This window comes from Saccoglossus kowalevskii, chromosome 5, assembly GCF_978046115.1.
Source record: "Saccoglossus kowalevskii chromosome 5, keSacKowa6.1, whole genome shotgun sequence".
NCBI lineage: Eukaryota > Metazoa > Hemichordata > Enteropneusta > Harrimaniidae > Saccoglossus > Saccoglossus kowalevskii.
Genome location: NC_140645.1, coordinates 18,617,718 through 18,636,799, shown reverse-complemented (window position 1 = coordinate 18,636,799; position 19,082 = coordinate 18,617,718). Strand labels below are relative to the sequence as shown.

Below are 19,082 nucleotides of genomic sequence, written 5' to 3'. Positions count from 1 at the left end.
GTATGTTAGTACATGTATGAATCAAACAACAAACCAACCAACAAAGCAAGCAACCATTTAACTAACTACATGAAATGTCAACTAACAAAACAATAAACTAACCATTGCAACCAACCATTCATGCAACTTGAACCAAGTAGCCATCCATTCAATCGACAAATCAACCAAAGATCCACCCAAACACAAAATAAAATGTCTAAACAAATGTGTCTTACTCAAACCGTTTTCAGGCTGTAACTTCGATTATACGACCTACCATTGCGCCCTCTTATGGCCAGTTTAAAAACGAAAGATTTTAGTATTGGTCGCTTATCCTAGAACAACAAATGAAGCAGAATCTGGCCATGTCAAGCTGGCACTCTCATTGAAATAGTTTCGATTGTTTTATTAAACAAATATCTAAAGAGAAATTCTAAACTTCAAGCCTTCAAAAATTACCTACCGAGTCCTCAACGCAGTATTTATTTGCTTGTATATTCTGACATTGTTTTGCAATACTTATACGTGTATTTGACCCTGCCTTTCAATCGAACACATGCCGAGGCTGAGTGAAAGCATGAATTTAAAACGTGAATTGGTTTTAGCTCCACGGTGTAAGTCGGTTTTACTGTACGGTGTCTGCGCAGGTCTCTCTACTGACGTTTACCCACCATTGTGTTATCTGGTGAACCATGGCGCCATCATATACCGATACAGGTAACAACAAGAGAACTGGTGATGGTTGTAGAACCATAACTGCCTCAGCTCAAAGACTGTTATGTAATACAAGGGAATGTAAAGGGAAATGTATTGTAGTGTTACCTCTGTGTAATTTACAATATATCTGCATTAACCTGCACTGTGAAGGACAGTATGGGAGTAGAAGCAAGGCTACGCAAATTTGCGAAATAGTAGTTAGTTAGAATTACCAGACATTGTGGGATATAAAGAAGTGGCATATTAACCCAACAAACATACTCGTACATATCCATACATGTCTTATTGTGTGGGGGAAAGCTGTCATGTACACATTCATAATAACTGGAAATGGTTTCACAACAGAAAACAAGTGTTATTGCTGTAAATAATTATGAACAATAAAAATTGAAATTTAGAAAAACTATGAACAAAAAATAATGAAAGTCTGTGATTTTCTGCACAGTTTCCAGGAAATTATTAACCGAACCATAACATTTATAAAAAGCACAGATCTGAGATTCACTTCGAGTATATCAGAAATATAATCTTACAATTGCATACGAGTCGTCAAAACGTACAGTCTGGTGACATAATTCAAATTTTATATAGTTCAATATGCATACAACCACCCATGTACTAGTACATTTTGACAATAAACCCCTCTTTCACATTGTGCAAATACAAACAAGACATTAAACCTTCCTGACAGTAACATGTAAGCGTTGTATTAACCCGAATGAAAAGTTTTGAGTCACGGCGAATACTTCTAGTCGCCCATTTAAAAACCGCTTCAACTAGCCAAGGCCAATCAATAATGTGCGGGGTCATTAATTAAATAATATTAATTTTATTAACACCTACACATTCCCCGGAGGGATTGGCAATGGCTATAAATGTTTAAGAAAGAATAAAAGGTTAAAAAAATTAAATAAATAATATAATATAAAATAAAAACATACACAAAACTAAGCTAATACATTACTGTAACAGAGAAACAAAATGTTAAGACTAAATTATTATACAATAAAAAGATAGAAAAAATGCAAAACTTAACTCTGAACGAAAATTGTCACTGGGGTTGCTGTCTTATTTCAAAACACTACTTTAGGCACCTTGCTACAGGGAGTGTTAGACCACTGTTGTTTAGCAAGGCTATGAATTGCGTCTTTGGTGACAAATTTTGGTTTTTGCCATTTCAAATAAGACATTTCTATCGTGGGTATAACTTTTGCATGACATCATTAGGTGATACTCATCTTCTACTTGATTCTGATCACAAAGGTTACATAATCTATTAGCAAGGGGTATTCCGTTGTGTCTGTCAGTCTTAATATTTTGCAGGGTAACAAGGTAGGTTTCAAAAGCAAAATTGTTTTTTAATTCTCTGTATGTTCTTAATTTATTTATATTTCATTTTGGTTTGATTAAATGTCGTTTTGTAATTCACTTTTCCAAGTTGATATAAATGATGTTTGTATATTTTTATTAATTTGACCTAATTGCCTTGTTGTTAGAATTTCATTGTTGTCAACCAGGTTATACTGGTTGATGTTAATCAAAAGGGAGTCTACCATTTACTATTGATTTCTTAATATTAATAATTTACTATTAAACTCGAAAACATCGTAATGTTATTACTTCTACACCAGGCAACACCAATTAAAACCAACATCGATTTAGAATTACTGTGGTCATTGACATTGACATTTTTTGCTTTTCCATAAAGCAGCAGTTTCCCTTTTTTAATAATCAAAACTACCCTTGATACCCTGGAGAAGTATGTCAATTGTTTCACAACAATAACTGTCCCAAGAGAACTTCGTCTTCTCAATTTCTCAAGATAAACGTCCCAGGGTTGTTTTGTTTACTAGAAGGAAATGTCCTTTGACAGCATTACTTGAATTAATTTCCATTGCACAAAAAGCAGCAAATACTCTTACTGAAGCACAGAATTGGCATGATTTTTTTTCCGGCCATTCACGCAAACTGCAAATCAAGAGTTTTACCGCATCCATAGTTGTTGACAGCCGAGGGCTAATCTGCACTGGCTCGGAAGGTTGTAAATGATTAGCTAGTTTGAATTTCTAATTTGCATAACATTACTGAGAATGAACGTGCATTCAACGCCACAAGTCTTTTGTTTTTTTAGCCAATCAGAATTCATCTTCCGAGCCAGTGCAGATCAGCAGACAGCCGATGGCTGATGATGGATGTATTGTGACGTATTTTGACCCCCGGAATCTGACCTTGCATTCTTGCCACATTTACTTTCATACCCGTTCAATTTCCGTTCCTTATTTCATCCAGATTCCATGATATTTTATATTTAAAACCAACCTTTATTTCACAGTCACTCTAGTTTTCACTTTTCTAAAATTATCCTACTGATCAAAAGACTTTTCACTGCCATCATGCAATCTCCCATAGTACTTCCGCAGACACAGCGACGAACGCCAACGTAACTACAAATAACCTCGCTCTCAGGAGCTGAGGAATGATATAGCACAGTCCAACTGGAATATAAATAAACGTACTGGCCAAGCTATTATGAGAAACTGGGCAATGCTTGCGGCGATGACGAAATAAAATGCGCATGATCTGACGTCAGCTGAATACATGATAAGCGGGTTCAGTTGGCATTGTTCCAATTCGCTCTTAGGTCTAATATACAGAAAACGGATCAGTTGAACTATCAAGTAACATACTTTATTTTTTCAATATAGTCACAAGGGGTTCTATCCACTGACCCTCGACGATTTAACCCTGAGTTTGTTTTACAATGAGTGCGCGTGTAAAACATTTCCATTAGTGTTTAGTCTCGTGGTTGCCGAAGGCCTTTGCATATTTTATTTTGCACAGCCGACTGGCATCGAAGGTCACAAATGTCGCAAAAAAATCTTGCGCAATGTTGCGACTCATAAGACGAGCGCATGGATCGCGACAGATTGTGTTTTATGAGGTTTGAGCTAAATCGAAGAAAATTATCTTCATTGTACTTTCATTATAATGGGTTTATGCCATCAGGTCACCGAAATATCGTGGAAATGGTTTGCTTCTTTGCATTGCTTTCTATAGTGAAACTCTTTTTCTTTAATATCATATTATTGATTTGAATTCTAGTATTTGTGAAACATTTTGAGAAGGAGGGGGTGGTCACGTGCGCACGCGCAGAAATTAAGTTCTAAGCGACGATAACATTGCACGCTAAAAACGCAAAGGCCCATAGGTAGACACTTGTTTGTTGGCAACGGCACGCTACGACCACCTGTCGCATGCGACTCCCCGCGCCGCGCATGTGCGACATTTGTACTGATGAATATTGGTTTCCCACAGTTCAATGCGTTGGAAATCACAAGTAGGAGTTTTGACCTGGGCACGACGTGCGCTAGTTACCGCCAGTGACACCTTCGATAACTACCAATCACCAAAGAAATTACCTAGTTAAAGCTCGGCAACGTCTCAGTTTGTACTTGTTGGTCTGCGCAACAGTCGAAGTCGCCATCTTTGTTCATATGAGATCCATATCTCGCACATGCGTGGCGCGACGACCACCGCCCTTTAAATTGTCGCGTTGAATTACGCGTACACAAACAAACAAACAATGCGACTGTTTGTACACGCTTACGAACTGTACTTGCGTAAACAAATTCAAATCCATTCAAAAAAGCAAGACATTTGTAATAATAGTCACAGCATTAAGTGTTAGCATCTGTATTTGTAATAATAGTCATAACATTAATTGTTCGCAACTGTATTTCATGTATTTCACTTTTTGTTATAAACCCTGTGGGGCCTGGAGTTGACGATGTTTTGCCGCCGGCAACAAAACGACCTTTTGTAGTAAACACCGTTTAGCAAACATACATCCGGTGTTATTTCGGCGGCAGATAGGTGTAACTGGCAACGATCCAAGCATGCTAACCAATGTCTTTCCTATTAGGGTGGTTGATTTGAAATACCTTTGTTGGCCACCCCTTCTACTCTCTCCTAATAAAATAGATGGCCTAGATAAAAATCACGATAACAAATGATTCCAACCGTTCAGAAAAGTTGATATTTCTAATTTGCCTATACTGTTCATATTCGCTGGCTGTATCGATATATCGATATGCGCACGGATAGGCTCGCCTTACTTGACGGCGTTTAAAACGATACCACCAACCGAGCGTCGCACACGCACCGTTTTTGTGTATCGACATTAGCTTTCTATCGCGCTATCATCAAGCTCACCGTTCCCAGGACGACAAATTTTCAAGTTCAATCAACCAGAATGCCGATATAATGGGCTGTGTCTGAAATCCACACATCCTACACTCGTGTCCTTTCAATTTGTGAACAATGAAAGTTCGTACACCTTTGCAGTCTACAGTACGCTTGAGAAGTGACACAGTAAACAAACACACAGCTGCATCTCTCAAATCAATATACCTTTCCTTTCGCACTACTGATAACTCTTATCCATATTTCATCATTCGTTTAATTCACTTTGAACTCACCGTGTACCTCAGATTGAACGTCGATTTGTCTTCAACTATCTCTCTGCGTATGATGATGGCACCTTTTCCGTCTGTTGCCATGGTGATTTTTCTTTACCTGCGCATATCAGACGAAGCACGTGACATTCGTTTCTACACGTAGACTCGGGTTCACAGATAGTTCATTTATTTGTACTAGTAACTTTCAGTGCATATTCATATATGCGATTTAATACACTTTCATGCGTTTGTAACATGTGCTAGCACCAATGTGTTATCATGTGATTCGAATAAAAAACAGTCGCGGATATCCGAGTGTCCCGCCGGTCGGTGTAGTTTGCTCCCAGGTTTACTATAAGGGGGGGGGGGCAAAGGTTATTTTCGTTCAACGTAATTGCAATATTGTTTTGTTCGTACAACGTAAATTGAAAAAAATTAATTCCGTAATTCTGTAATCACAGGCTAAACGTACAACGTAATCAATCAAATATTTTTACGTGCACTATACAAATGTGTCATTTTTCTCGGTACGTACAAGAATTTACATCCAAATAAAATTACATTTTCGAAACTGTAAAACGACTAGATGACACAATTCACTTCAAAATTCAATTTTCACTGTAAACTGAAAAAACTTCTTTTTTTTCCTTGTAAATTGTAAAAAGCCCTTTTTATTTTCCGTAAAAGTGTACCAGCTACCCCCTTGCCCCTCCTCTATAAACGTTAAGTACGATTGTAAACGGAATTAATGTTATTGTTCAAATTATTCTTTACATTGCTGACAATACAGTCTGACAACACAGAGCTCGGTTTGAGCCACAACAATGCGACAGGGATTACAACAGGAACTACAACAGCATAACCACGTGCTATGCACTATACAGAGGGCAACCGGTAAATGTACAGTCATGCAATTTAATTGCTGATTTGCAGAATACACTTGAACGCGGTTTAGTGACTAACAGTGTAGAAAACAAAGCGTAAATGGATATGCAACATGCGCTTAAAATAAAATCTGTTATTACGACCGACCGACCAACGATGCATATTAAATTAGCGGATTTTTCCACTCGTCACGGGAGTATCAATATTTCTCTTGCGACGAAATACAACTCAGGATTAACGTACCTGTCGGGGATATGATGTTCAAGTACATCAGTTCGACCCAGCACCAATAACGAATTTCTTACGGACACAGGTTCGTCTATTTCGCTGAATAATCGGCGCGTACATTCAAATTGCGGTATATACTAGTATATTACTGTACTGAATTCTACCCGTGACGTCACGGAGGAACAAACCATTTCATTTTGAGACATTGCATCATCTTTTTACTTAAGCACTCTCGTGCTTATTTTAAAGTTATTGATTAAGCCGATAGAAAACGAGTAAAATGACCAACAGCATTGTCGTTTTTTTTTGAATAAACTAAAAGACCGGACCTGAATTACGATGTGCATTATGAAAATGGTTAAGGTTGTATGCGCGGAAATGCACTGCGCATACGTTCTGCGCATTTGAAGCAGACTTTCAAGATGGCTGCCACAACAAACAAGTACGCTTCGCGATCGCCGAATGCACGCAAATTTAAAGGATTTTTGACCGAGAAAGAGAAGAGAAGAAGATTGGCAGTTATCCAGGCGAACCGCCAACATAAGAAAGTTGCTGAAGTAGTTTTAGAATCAAATTCAGGTACGTACGTACGGTGTCAGTTTACGACGTAAACTTTGGTTGAGTCGTCTGCAACTGTTATCCACAACTCGAATCAATATATTTTCACATTTTATTTGTTTTTATGAACATCAGATTATGCTTATTTTGGGGGAAACAGTGTTTATTTTTTCCTAATTCCTGTTTCACTAAATACAGAAATTGTGATAAAAAAAATATTTGACAACGAAGTTTGTCTGTCGCGTCGTCTGCAGCTTTCATTAATTATGACGAGGTGCCTTCAAGGCGAACTGGTAATTTTAACTATACGCACAAAACCCCCAATTTGAGGGCATGATTGTCCTCACACTTCCATATAACCAAGGGGATACAATTTTAACTATGAATAAACAGCATGTTCAAATATTTTCTATATTTTGCTGTTTTGAAATCCATATTTATTTTCCCAGTGTTATAAATTTAGAGCATTGAAATTTCATCTGTTTACTCTTCAGAAAAAAATTAACATGTAACATGATGAACTTGCGGCTGTGTTAAGGAAATTAAAATTAAAATACTTGCATATTATAGTAGATACTTGAATTTTATTTTTTCTATTTGTTATTGTGTCAAATATTTTTGTTCTAAATACATTGTAATATATATTTTTGGACATTTTCTCCCAATAAATGTTTTTTCTGAAAATAAGCCATGACCTAAAAATTATTGTTATTTTTCACATTATCTGAATGTGAGAGAGTTTCTGTTTTGCCTATGGCTCCTTTGGAAATGATGATTTTGGAATAATGGTTTCTTTTTATTTCTGTAAATATTCATACATTTCTTACGAATAGCACAGATAGTATGTTAACATCTTACTGTTGTCAATATCTGTTAGCCAGTATAGTAGTGCAAATTGCATGAAATTTATTTACATGATGACTGTAATGATAATCTGATTTATCTTTACAGAAGTTACTTCAGAAAGTGCTATAAATTGGAATGTTGGACGCAGAATAGTACAGCTGTCTGTTCTAGCTGAGGGATTAAAAGCCTGTGCTGTGTGTTGTGAACACCTTGTTCTGGTGGATTGCCAGGAGGAGAGACGATATGGTCTTGGTAGTGTACTGTATATACCTTGCCAGAGATGTGGTGCTGTAAACCATGTGTATACAGGTTCGACACATAGGAATGCCAAATCAAACCAAGGATTACCTATATTTGATGTAAATACCAAATTAGCCACCGGTAAGATTTACAGGCAAACTAAGGATTCATCTCAATTATTAACCTCTTATGGTCATATATTGGTGATCATACTTTTAGTAATGTAGGGCAGCAAAAACTAATCTTATAAAATGTTAATCTAAGTTGTTTCTTATTTCATAACATAGGAATGGTACACAGTGGAATGGGAGAGACTCATGTGAATAACTTCCTTGCCTCACTGAATATACCGGGTATACACCACAAGACATTAAAGAAAAGAGAAAGAGAAGCAGGTGTTGGTATTGAGAATGTTGCAAAACGACTGTGTGTTAAAGCTCTTACTGAAGAACAAAAACTTAGTTCACATGAAAATCAAGTTGATATTTCCTTTGATGGTGCATGGCAGCGCCGTGGCTCTGGCAAAGAATATAACAGTCTGTCAGGTCATGGTGCTGCTATAGGGGAAGCAACTGGTAAAATTATGGGATATGCTGTGCGTTCAAAGGGATGCAAAATTTGTGAAAATGGGGATATGAACACAAGAAAACATGACTGTCGTAAAAACTGGACAGGGAGTTCCAAAGCTATGGAAGGAGATATTGCTGTTGAAGTGGTAAAAACTATTAACAAAACTAGTGCTAAAACAGTATCTTTAACTATGGATGATGATACAACAACCATTCATAAACTAAGAACAGAAATTAACCAAGATATTGAAAAGAGACCAGATATGAACCACACCAAAAAAGGTCTAGGAAATAAATTATATGAACTTTCAAAAACTCACAAAATATTAACACCACGTGTTATCAAGTATTTTCAAACATGTTTTTCCTATGCTGTTACTCAGAACAAAGGTAGGCCAGCTTTAATCAATAAAAACTTGCTTGCCATTGTTCCCCATGCATTTGGATCTCATGAATCATGTGATCGTAAATGGTGTGGTTACCAACGTCAGCCAGATACTTACTGCCACAAACGTCTTCCATATGGTAAAGATCTTTCTGGGGTAGAATTGCGTAAAGATTTAAAATCTATTTTTGAAATTTATGCTGCATGTGCAAATAAACTTTCTCTTATGAGTTCAACACAAGCCAATGAAAGTTTTCATAACACTGTTGCTTCTAAAGCACCAAAAAACAGACATTACAGTAAATCAGAAAGTTTAAATATCCGCATTGCAGCAGCAGTTTCACAGAAAAATAGTGGATACACATATGTTTGTAGTGTTAACAAAGAAAATGGACTATCTCCTGGAATTGTTTCACAGGTGAGGGGAATAAAACTAGACAATAAAGCAAGAAAAAGAAAGATGCAGACAGAAAACAAAAAATACAAACTTAGACGTATACAATTAAAAGAGGAGCGAAACAAAAAATGTAATGCTACTGAGTTAAGAGAAGGTGACACATACAACACAAACATTGCAATTAGAAATGACATTGATATTACATGTATTCCTGAACCAGTTAATGCTCCTGTAAGTTTTCCAGTAAAAATACTTCAAGATTCTCCTGTTGTTGTATTTGATCTTGAAACAACATCATTTGGTATTGATTCCTCAATTTGTCAGATTGCTGCATCTTATGATGGTAAAATATTTGATGAGTATGTTGACCCCTGTCAGCCAATACATCCAGCAGCATCCAATGTAACTGGGTTGACATATACATGTGGTAAACTGTTTCATAACTTTAATTTAGTACCAACATTATCACAGAAAGATGCTCTTGAGAGTTTTATAGAATGGATTCCATTAAATTCTGTGTTAGTTGCACATAACTGTAAGAATTTTGATGCTAGGATTCTGGTTAGTTCTGTGCAAAGATATGGTCTTTTAGACAAACTGAAACATAAACATTGCTGCTTTTCTGATACGCTCTCTGTATTTCGTGAAATTTTACCACCTCGATCATCTTACTCTGAAGAAAACCTGGTTAATGATTATTTACACACTGAATACAGTGCTCACAATGCAAAACATGATGTACATATGCTTCAACAATTGATTGGTAAATGTAATGTTGACATCAGCCATATTAGTAAACATAGCTTCTCTGTTGATTTTATTATAGAAGCTCTTGAATTTCTATTGTGTAAAAAGAAAAATCTGTCTTCTCTTAGTCAACTAATAAGTAAGAAGGTAATTACAAAGTGTATGGCTGAGAAAATAGCTGCTTCTGGTCTGGCTTTTTGTCACTTGAACTTGGCTTATAGCAGAGGAGGGATAGATGGATTGGTGAAGTTGCTTAGTGAAGATTATTTTGGTCATCCACGGGTAACCAAACATAAAAAAACATTCTTGTCACTATCGCAGTTTTTTGAAAAGAAGTAACTATATTTAAAACAATGATTAATGACTCTTGTGATATTTTTTTAGTTCACTAATCCATCCATTCATTACATGACTTCTTTGAGAACACTAGACTGATATTTGGTATGTAAATGTCTCATAGGGTGAAAATGGGATTATTCATGCAATGTTGGCATATTTTCTGAAAAGAAAACACTTTTTTTGTCCATTGAAGGTTATTGTATCTAAATATGTGTATTTATATCCAGATTTAAAAAAAATTAAATACATACAATTGTATATTAATAAAATGATAAAGCAAGTGTTATATGATTTTAAAATATGTGAAATATTTAATTATATTAGTATTTATGGACCACTTTTATTTATTTATCGATATATGAATATTTAAAAAAACAGAACACAAAATAAATATTACTTACAATTAAACAATACTGATCTTTTTGTCACTTCATGTATGGTAACACTAGTCATACTCTGCCTTGTATGTATGTTACAGCACACCACACCCCTCCCCACCACCATACACACCTGTGCCCTAACTGAGAATACAATGCTTTCATCAGTATCCCTCAGAAGAAAATAATACTTCAGTGCATTAATAGTGGCTTGACTTTGAATTTCTATATTTCCAATGAAAGGTAAGAATATTCTCCCAAGCACCCAGCCAATATATATAAACTGTACTTCATATATAAAACAATATAATCTACTGATGTTGGATGTACATGACCATATTTGATGTACCCCGGTATGTATATTGACAAGGGGACTGGCAAAGGTCAAAGGTCACGCAAATGATCCAACATGGCCACCAAGATTATTGAAACTGACAATTAAACTAATTATTTCTCAAAAAGTAGTGCATTAACATACCATTTTCAATGTATAATATGGAATAACTTCATAAGCACTCGACATATACACAATTTCAAGAGATTTCCATGGATGAAATTTTTTGTAGGACAGTTTCTATGAATTTTTTTATCTAAAATACAAAACCAAATGAAGGAAACTATTGTTTTCTTTAAATAGGTAATTTCTTAAATTCATTAGAATTGAATTTAAATATGAACTCATATTATGTGCTGATAGGATAAAACCAATTTCAGTAAAAATGTGGATTAAGACCGAGTATAAATGACAACTTAAGTTATTTATTAAAGCTACTTAAAAATGCTGACTCAGCATAATTGTGAGTTGTGTATCTTAAAAATTAGTACATTAACCCCATGTTTTTTTCTTTTCTATGAGTTTAGAGTAACATGTCCTGTACACCTGTAGTATTTTAAACGATTTTCCATGGGTTTTTTATTTTGTAGCATACATCCTTAAGTCCCGATTGCCGGGGAATCCCCAGTTTTCGATACATTGGTTCAGGGGTCGACATTCGTCTGCATTTGAGTACTTACTGAAACCGCGGGAAAACCGTAATGCAAATAAATGTTATCGGTTAGTTAAACCTCCCAAATGCGGTTTTAAGATGAATATGATTAAGAACCAACTGTAATAATCTAACAACACAGACGTTTAATATATATTATGTCTTTGGTTTTTTTAAATATCTTAATTTTTGTAGATCGACAACATAGATTTTAAAAATAAAATTAATACCTCCAACCGCGATCGCGAAGCTGTGACGACTGAATCTGGCCGATAGCACAGTATCACTACGAATTATATTATACCAGTATATGAGTGCAATGCAGTATTTTGATTGGACGATGCCGTTTTAATTTATGCAAGCCGTAGTATAATGATGCGCCGTTATGATTTCGAAATTAAGCCCCGGAGTATGAATAACAAATATAGATACTGAATCAATATCTTTCGAAAATTGGATTTTTTTTTCATAACGAAGCAAAATGATGGACATTATGGTATCTAGACAGTTTCCTAGACGGGGTAGTCCCTTTACCGAAACAGGTAAACGAAACCAGTATAAATTCTAGTTCATCCCTTCTGTCAATGCACTGAGTCTGTGAGGAAGCGGTGCGCGGCGCTTAATATGTTTATTACAATAACATCAAATCTATCAAAGTATGCTCAAAGGAACACAATTCCAAAACGAGCTTAATTTTGCACAAACATTCTCTTCACGCAGTTGATCGTTCAAATATGATTTCCCTAGAAAATCAAAAGAAACGCCCCTGTGTGCAATATCGGTTTTCATCGTGTTTGTTAACGCGTCACGTGACTACCCAAACAAAGGATCCTCGTTGGAACCAAGCCAAGTCTCAGTTTGATCGCATTTTCGACGGAGTCGAGTTGGTGTGCCAATCCAGAATTGTTTTAAAACGCCAACGACGGTTGAAATTGTCTATATGATTTATTATTTTTCTGGTCAAGACAAATCATTTTCGTTCGTTTTTTCACAGTCCCTGGTTTGTTTTTGTAGTCTAGGTAATTGGGGTTTGCCTTCCGTTTTGGCAATTGCATCATATTCTCGAATCTTCCAATAATTCTTGTTGGAACTGTCATGAATTTGTTTTCGCGTATCTGTTGACCGACTTAATTAACTGATTATTAGCGAATTGCTGTGTTATGTCTGTCATCGTTTAGGTCTATTTGAAGTTTTGGACGGAACTTGGCTCGGTGATTTGGAACTAATTACAAGATACCGTCGCTATTCTGACATCCGTAGTTATTAATGTAGTGAACGATTAATCAAAAGATATGACGTATTCAGTACTTAGTGTGATTGGCTTTATGATTGAAGGTTACGCCCTAGAGTCTTTTTACTGCATTGTAATTGGTCAGAGTTTTGAAAATGAATAAAGAGAGTTTGAGTTGGTCTTGGCGAATACTCCACGACAGACGCAGTCCGAGAGAGTCCAGGGGCGAGCCTTGACGCAGTCCAGTCTTGGGCGAGTCTTGGTTCAGCCTTGCGAGAGTCTTGGGGATTCTTTCTCCGGGGCGCTGTGTCTTACAGAGTGCTCGATTGACCGACTAAGACGAGAGCTGAAACGTATTTCGTTGTGTGTGTCTTATTTGACTGTAAAGTATAAGTGACTTTCCCGATCCCGTACCTCAAGGGGACGAGATATAGAGACGAGACGAGTTCCCCCCCTGACAAGTGTGGAGAACCCGAGAGAAAGAGAATTTACCCTGATAGAACCATGCCAAGCCGAATTTAGCACAGGCTAAACAAACACGTACGACGAGTGAGTTCCGTACATGTGTCTAGACTCTCTTTAACTATTATTTTAAAATCCAGTGAATTTATTTTTTGTATCAAAATGAGCTAGTACTAATGGGCAGTATTAGAATTCCGTTTTTCACTGAGTCACTGTATTAACAATTAAAAATCCCCTATATTTGTTTTTTGACAGTTTTCGTCACAGCCTTGGTCTCTGGACCATAAAAGCCGAGTTGGAACCGTGCCAGACAGAGGGGTTAACACAAGTTCAACATCCATGATTTAAAAAGTACGTGTCTAGACATCGATGAATTATGTGTCTAGACTTATTTTCAGTAAGAATCCCATTCCATCAGTGGTGTAACGTAAGGTCCAGATAACAGGGGGGATCGTCGGTCAAAGGACGACTCAGTTGTTAACATTAAATCGATTGTACAAGTGGGGGGTGGGGGGTATCGGCTATTCGCGGCCACCTGTGGAATTGTCAGTCGACCCCCGTGCTGTTTGGATGTGTACGCGTGTGTCGACGTGCGTGCGTGTAACGTAATGCTGTCATAAAAAAATATATCACATTGTTACCCGTGTTCGGTTGACAATAATTTTTAAAGTGGGATCTCGTAACTATAACACGATATCCCGAATATCTCATATTGTGATAACTTAAGATCTCCCATCAAGTTATTTAAGTATCCTCAATGGGCTTCATATTTTTGTGATTGCATGCATGAATAGGAACTCTATATACATGTAACATTTTTCTGAATGTATTTTTTCCTCGTCAACGAAATTGTGGGCGGAAGTTTCGAAAACAACTGTTCACTAGGGAATACAATAGCCACAGGGGCCATTTAGACTGCGAAGGAAACAACGGCTTTGCAATCGGAATGTTATGATACGTACGTCCGTCGCCTGTACACAGAGTTGGGTATTTGGTAATCCGTTCTTGCTTGTTTGCAGACACGACCATAAGCGAAGGGACTTCTGTTTTGGTCGTGCGAATGCAAACATGGGTTGTGTTTATACCATGATACAGGAATATAAATAATAACTATTGATATATTTACATAAAACGATTACTACAAATCGTGGAACAAATGTAATTTTGTTTAATATTAAAGCGAATGTTTTATTTTATCAGATATACGTGTCACAAGTTTTTACCAACATTTTGATTGACCGCTATATCTAATCAACGATATAATAGTGGCATATGGTTTAACGTGCCGATCCACTGTTCTGTTTTCGTGCCACATTTTAGTCCTGGATCTACGGCGTTGTCAGAGTGGGCGTGATTGAAATGTTGCCGTTGACTGCCCACATAGACACCGCCATGAGTCTGGTTTACTAGCAAAATAAAGTAGATTTGCACTGTTTTGGATCAAACAGATAAACCAAACCAAAACAATAATTAACAGAAACCCGATCTATCCAAATTTCACGCAATTTGATTAAATTGTCGTGTACTACAGGTAATCGATGTTAGTGTACACATTCGCATTCTGTTTATTGTGCCTGGACGCGTCCACCTCATTTTGCTGTGGCATATTTCCATGTCGGTGTTTGACCGAGCAGCCGTCAAAAAAATCAAAGAAAGCTTAGAAAGAACTCCCATGTGCTGAGAGTATTGGAAACACATTAAATATAATTCGAAATTACTTAGCTGAAAACTAATTATGCAAATCAGAAAATTAATATGACCAGATTTGAGTCTAAAACTAATGAGGTCTGCACAATGTAACAGAAAATCTATGTCTCCAAGTTTAATTGAAATGTGATTAGAACCAAAAAATTATGAATTATTATGCTTATTAGGGAATTAATATGAACAGATTTTTACCCCAAACTAATTAGGTTTGTACATTGTCCTAGAGCATCTTTGTACTAAGTTTCATTGAAATGGAATAATTAGTACCGTGAAAACTCCAAAATTTCGACCCCCTCTAAAAATTCGGCCGCTTATTTATTTGCCGGGTTTCGGTGTTTTATTTACCTCCAAATTTTCGACTCCACTAAAAATTGCCGACTCATTTTTATTCGAAAATTGCGACCAGTTTTAGTTTTCCCCCAAACGAAAAAAAAAACCGATGTGAGCGTTCAAACGGGACCTTCCTCGAAGGCATGAATCCGGGTTTCTGATTGACTGAGAGATTTTTATTTTATTGGTAACGAAAATATATTCTAAATAAACGAAGTTTCAAATAAAAACGAACACAAAAATCTCGGCATGCTGCGTTTCTGAATTGTTGATTATTACTGTACTCAGTAGTGATTATAATAATGTACACAAAATAAATTTGTTGAATGGTTATGAAATACAAATAAAAGTCAACTTAGTTTCATCGTAAGCGAATGATTCCGGTCTCGTATAAACGTTTGATGCTGTAGGATATCCGCCATGTTCTCTTAGGTCAAATAGGTCAAATCGCTAATTAACCAATCAAAAAGCTGGATGATGCCAACGTGTTCAAATTACCATAGCTTATTTAAATATGTTAATGTTATTGAACGCAATGCGGAAGAGATTGATGTTGTAGTACGATATTTTGTACCCCAGACCATTCGTCCCGGTGTTATCGCTATCGCCACATGTTTAGATATGTGGCGATAGCGATAACACCGGGACGAATGGTCTGGGGTAGATATTTTGGCTTGGATTTTGATGCGAAAACGGCATGATTTTTTTTAAATAAAAAAATTAGTTGTTTTTAAAAAATAAACTGGTCATCTGAAGAATAATTTAACATTGTTCACAGTGATAACAGCTCATTCTCGAAAGGAAGCTTACCCGCTCACGCTAGTCACGATAAAAATCATACAAGTGTACTCTTGAATAGACAGACGTCAATGACTACGGTAAAACTTACTCTATTTTAGCCGGCAGGATTGATTGAAATGTCCGAAAAATGACGCCAAAATACACCTTAAAAGTCCCATTTTATTTTCTTAAATCCCATTTTATTTTTTAATCCAAGGGCGAATTTATGGCAGAATTTGGTCCCTCAAATAAGGGACACGTTAGCCCTGCGTACAGTGCTGTGTGTACGGGGACGCGTTCGATTGTTAGATGTCCCCACCACAGCCCTGCGAACCTCCATAAACAAAGTCCGGGAGCGCACCGTAATTGGTGCGCAAGTTAAAAATAAGTAGTTTCCCAGCCGAAATCGGTTGAAATGACGATAGTTATCTGTAACAACCATTACAAAGTTATCTGAAACTTGAAATGTCTTTAAAAAGCGACTAGTAAAGACGGACAAAATGTAAACGCGTTGATACCGGAGGAATTATCCACCAAACGCCGCCATTTTTAATTTCATTCACGCAAGAGAATGTGTTTGTTTTTAGGGCAAAGTAGCCGATTCCATCCACAATTGGACTCCGAACTGGGAGTTCTGGATATATCTGCTGATCGATCATCATTTTTGGTACCTGGGCATGTTATTTCATTAAAACAATTATATTTTTCAAAGTCCCGGACTTTGTCTATGGAGGTACGCAGGGCTGTGGTGGGGACATCTATCAACCAAACGTGTCCTCGTACACACAGCACTGTACGCAGGGCTAGGGACACGTGAGCTTTGATTCTAACCGGATACATTGCACTGGGTCGGGGAGATAGTTTGCTAAACTTCCATGTATCTTTTGTCCAATGGGTACCTGTACTTCGAACATTCGCAAGTTTTCCTAGGTAGTGCGAGACAGCTTTGTCTTTTGACCTATTAGTTTTGTGCTGACCTCTTCTCCGCGTCTTGATGTTTTGTTTTGCTTGTCATAATACTCACTGATTGATGACTTTGTTTAGATTTTGAGTTACAACTCGGCCACGACCTTTGCTTTTACCGTGAAACATGAGGAAGTTTACGTCAATTGACGGACATTGCATTTTTTAAAAACTAATGAAGCACACTGTCTATCATCCCCATTTTTTCATTTGCTGATTTCTATTCTGAAAAATTCGACCGTCCGAAAATGCACCTTAATTTTGACTCTAAAAACACGTCACATTTCTAACACCAATTATTTAAAACCGGTCGAAATTTTGGAGTTTTTACGGTACTTTAGATATCAGTGTGAAAGCTTAAAATTGGTTAATTATGCAAATTAGGTAATTAATATGTACAGATTTTAACCCACAATTATTCAGGTCTGTCTATTGTCCTACAGCATCCATGTACATTCATTGATATGTGATGTATAGTACCTGAGATATCAGTGTGAAAGTTGGTTAATTATGCAAATTAGGTGATTAATATGCACAAATATTTACCGGAAACTAATTGGGTCTGCATAATTCTAGATTCATTGAAATGTGATGATTAGTACTTTAGATATCAGTAGAAAAGCTGAAAATTAATTATGCAAATTAGGTAATTAATATGCACAATTATTTACCCTAAAACTAATCAGGTCTCTGCATAGTCCTAAAGGATCTATGTACCAAGTTTCATTGAAATGCGATGATTAGTACTTGAGATACCCGTGGAAAAGCTGAAAATTAACTAATTATGCAAATTAGGTGATTAATATGCACAAATATTTATCGAAAACAATCAATCTCTGCTTAGTCCTTGAGTATGTAAGTACCAAGTTTCATTGAAATGTAATGCTAACTACTTATATCAAATGCTGAAAATTAATTAATTATGCAAATTAGGTAATTAATATGTACTGATATTATCATAAAAACTATCAGGTCTGTGCAGTGTCGTATGACATCTATGTACCAAGTTTTATTGAAATGTGATGATTAGTACTTGAGATATCAGTGGAAAAACCGAAAATTGACTAATCATTATGCAAATTAGGTAATTAGTATCCACGGATTATTACCAAAAACTAATCAAAACCTAGCATTAGTTCAGAGCATCTATGTACCAAGTTTCATCAAAATCCAATGAGTGGTTGTTTAGATATCAGTGGAACAGTCATGGAACCACTAAAAAATAGCTAATTATCATGCAAATTAGGTAATTAATATGCTCGGATTTTTACCAAAAATTAATCAAATCTGCGCATATGTTCAGAGCATCTATGTACCAAGTTTCATCAAAATCCAATGAGTGGTTCTTTAGATATCAGTGGAACAGTCATAGAACAGCTAAAAATTAGCTAATTATCATGCAAATTAGGTAATTAACGAGCATGGATTTTTACCAAAACCTAATCAAATCTGCGCATTGGCCCAGAGCATCTATGCACCAAGTTTCATCAAAAACCGATGTATGGTTCTTGAGATAGCAGTGGAACAGTCGGACACACATACACACATACACATACACATACACACATACACACATACACACATACAGACACACTAACTGCAAAGACTCCCATTTTGTGCTTCGCACATGGGAGTCAAAAATGAATATTGTCACGCTCCACTCTGGCAATGATGTGGATCCAGTGCTAGGGTTTGGTGACCCTTCCCTAGTACAACAATTCTGCAGAATATTGGGCAGGGCTTACTGAATGCCTTCAATACTCAAATGGTCTGGGTATATATTTAAAGCCAGGCATAGCCTTCTCAACCGCTGAGTATGAAATCCACCACGACGTCTTGGCGAGTAATTTATATCCCAGATAAGCTCTCGTTTATTTGATGCATACAATAATACATAGA

The 19,082-nt window shown here is 36.5% G+C and overlaps 1 protein-coding gene across 1 annotated transcript; it reads left to right on the top strand.

The window, feature by feature from the left end:
* The first annotated feature begins 6,565 nt into the window (after window positions 1-6,565).
* Window positions 6,566-10,758, top strand: LOC146745843 (uncharacterized). The gene is made up of 3 exons (XM_085499193.1): window positions 6,566-6,845; window positions 7,776-8,051; window positions 8,198-10,758. The coding sequence occupies exons 1-3, from the start codon at window positions 6,635-6,637 to the stop codon at window positions 10,345-10,347; spliced, it is 2,637 nt and encodes an 878-aa protein (XP_085355319.1). The 5' UTR covers window positions 6,566-6,634; the 3' UTR covers window positions 10,348-10,758.
* Window positions 10,759-19,082: the final 8,324 nt, after the last annotated feature.

Coding starts and splice junctions, on each gene's coding strand:
- LOC146745843 (XM_085499193.1), top strand. CDS start 6,635: ATGCGCGGAAATGCACTGCGCATACGTTCTGCGCATTTGAAGCAGACT. Junction 6,846..7,775: donor AGTTTTAGAATCAAATTCAG/GTACGTACGTAC, acceptor TTATCTTTACAG/AAGTTACTTCAGAAAGTGCT. Junction 8,052..8,197: donor AAATACCAAATTAGCCACCG/GTAAGATTTACA, acceptor TTCATAACATAG/GAATGGTACACAGTGGAATG.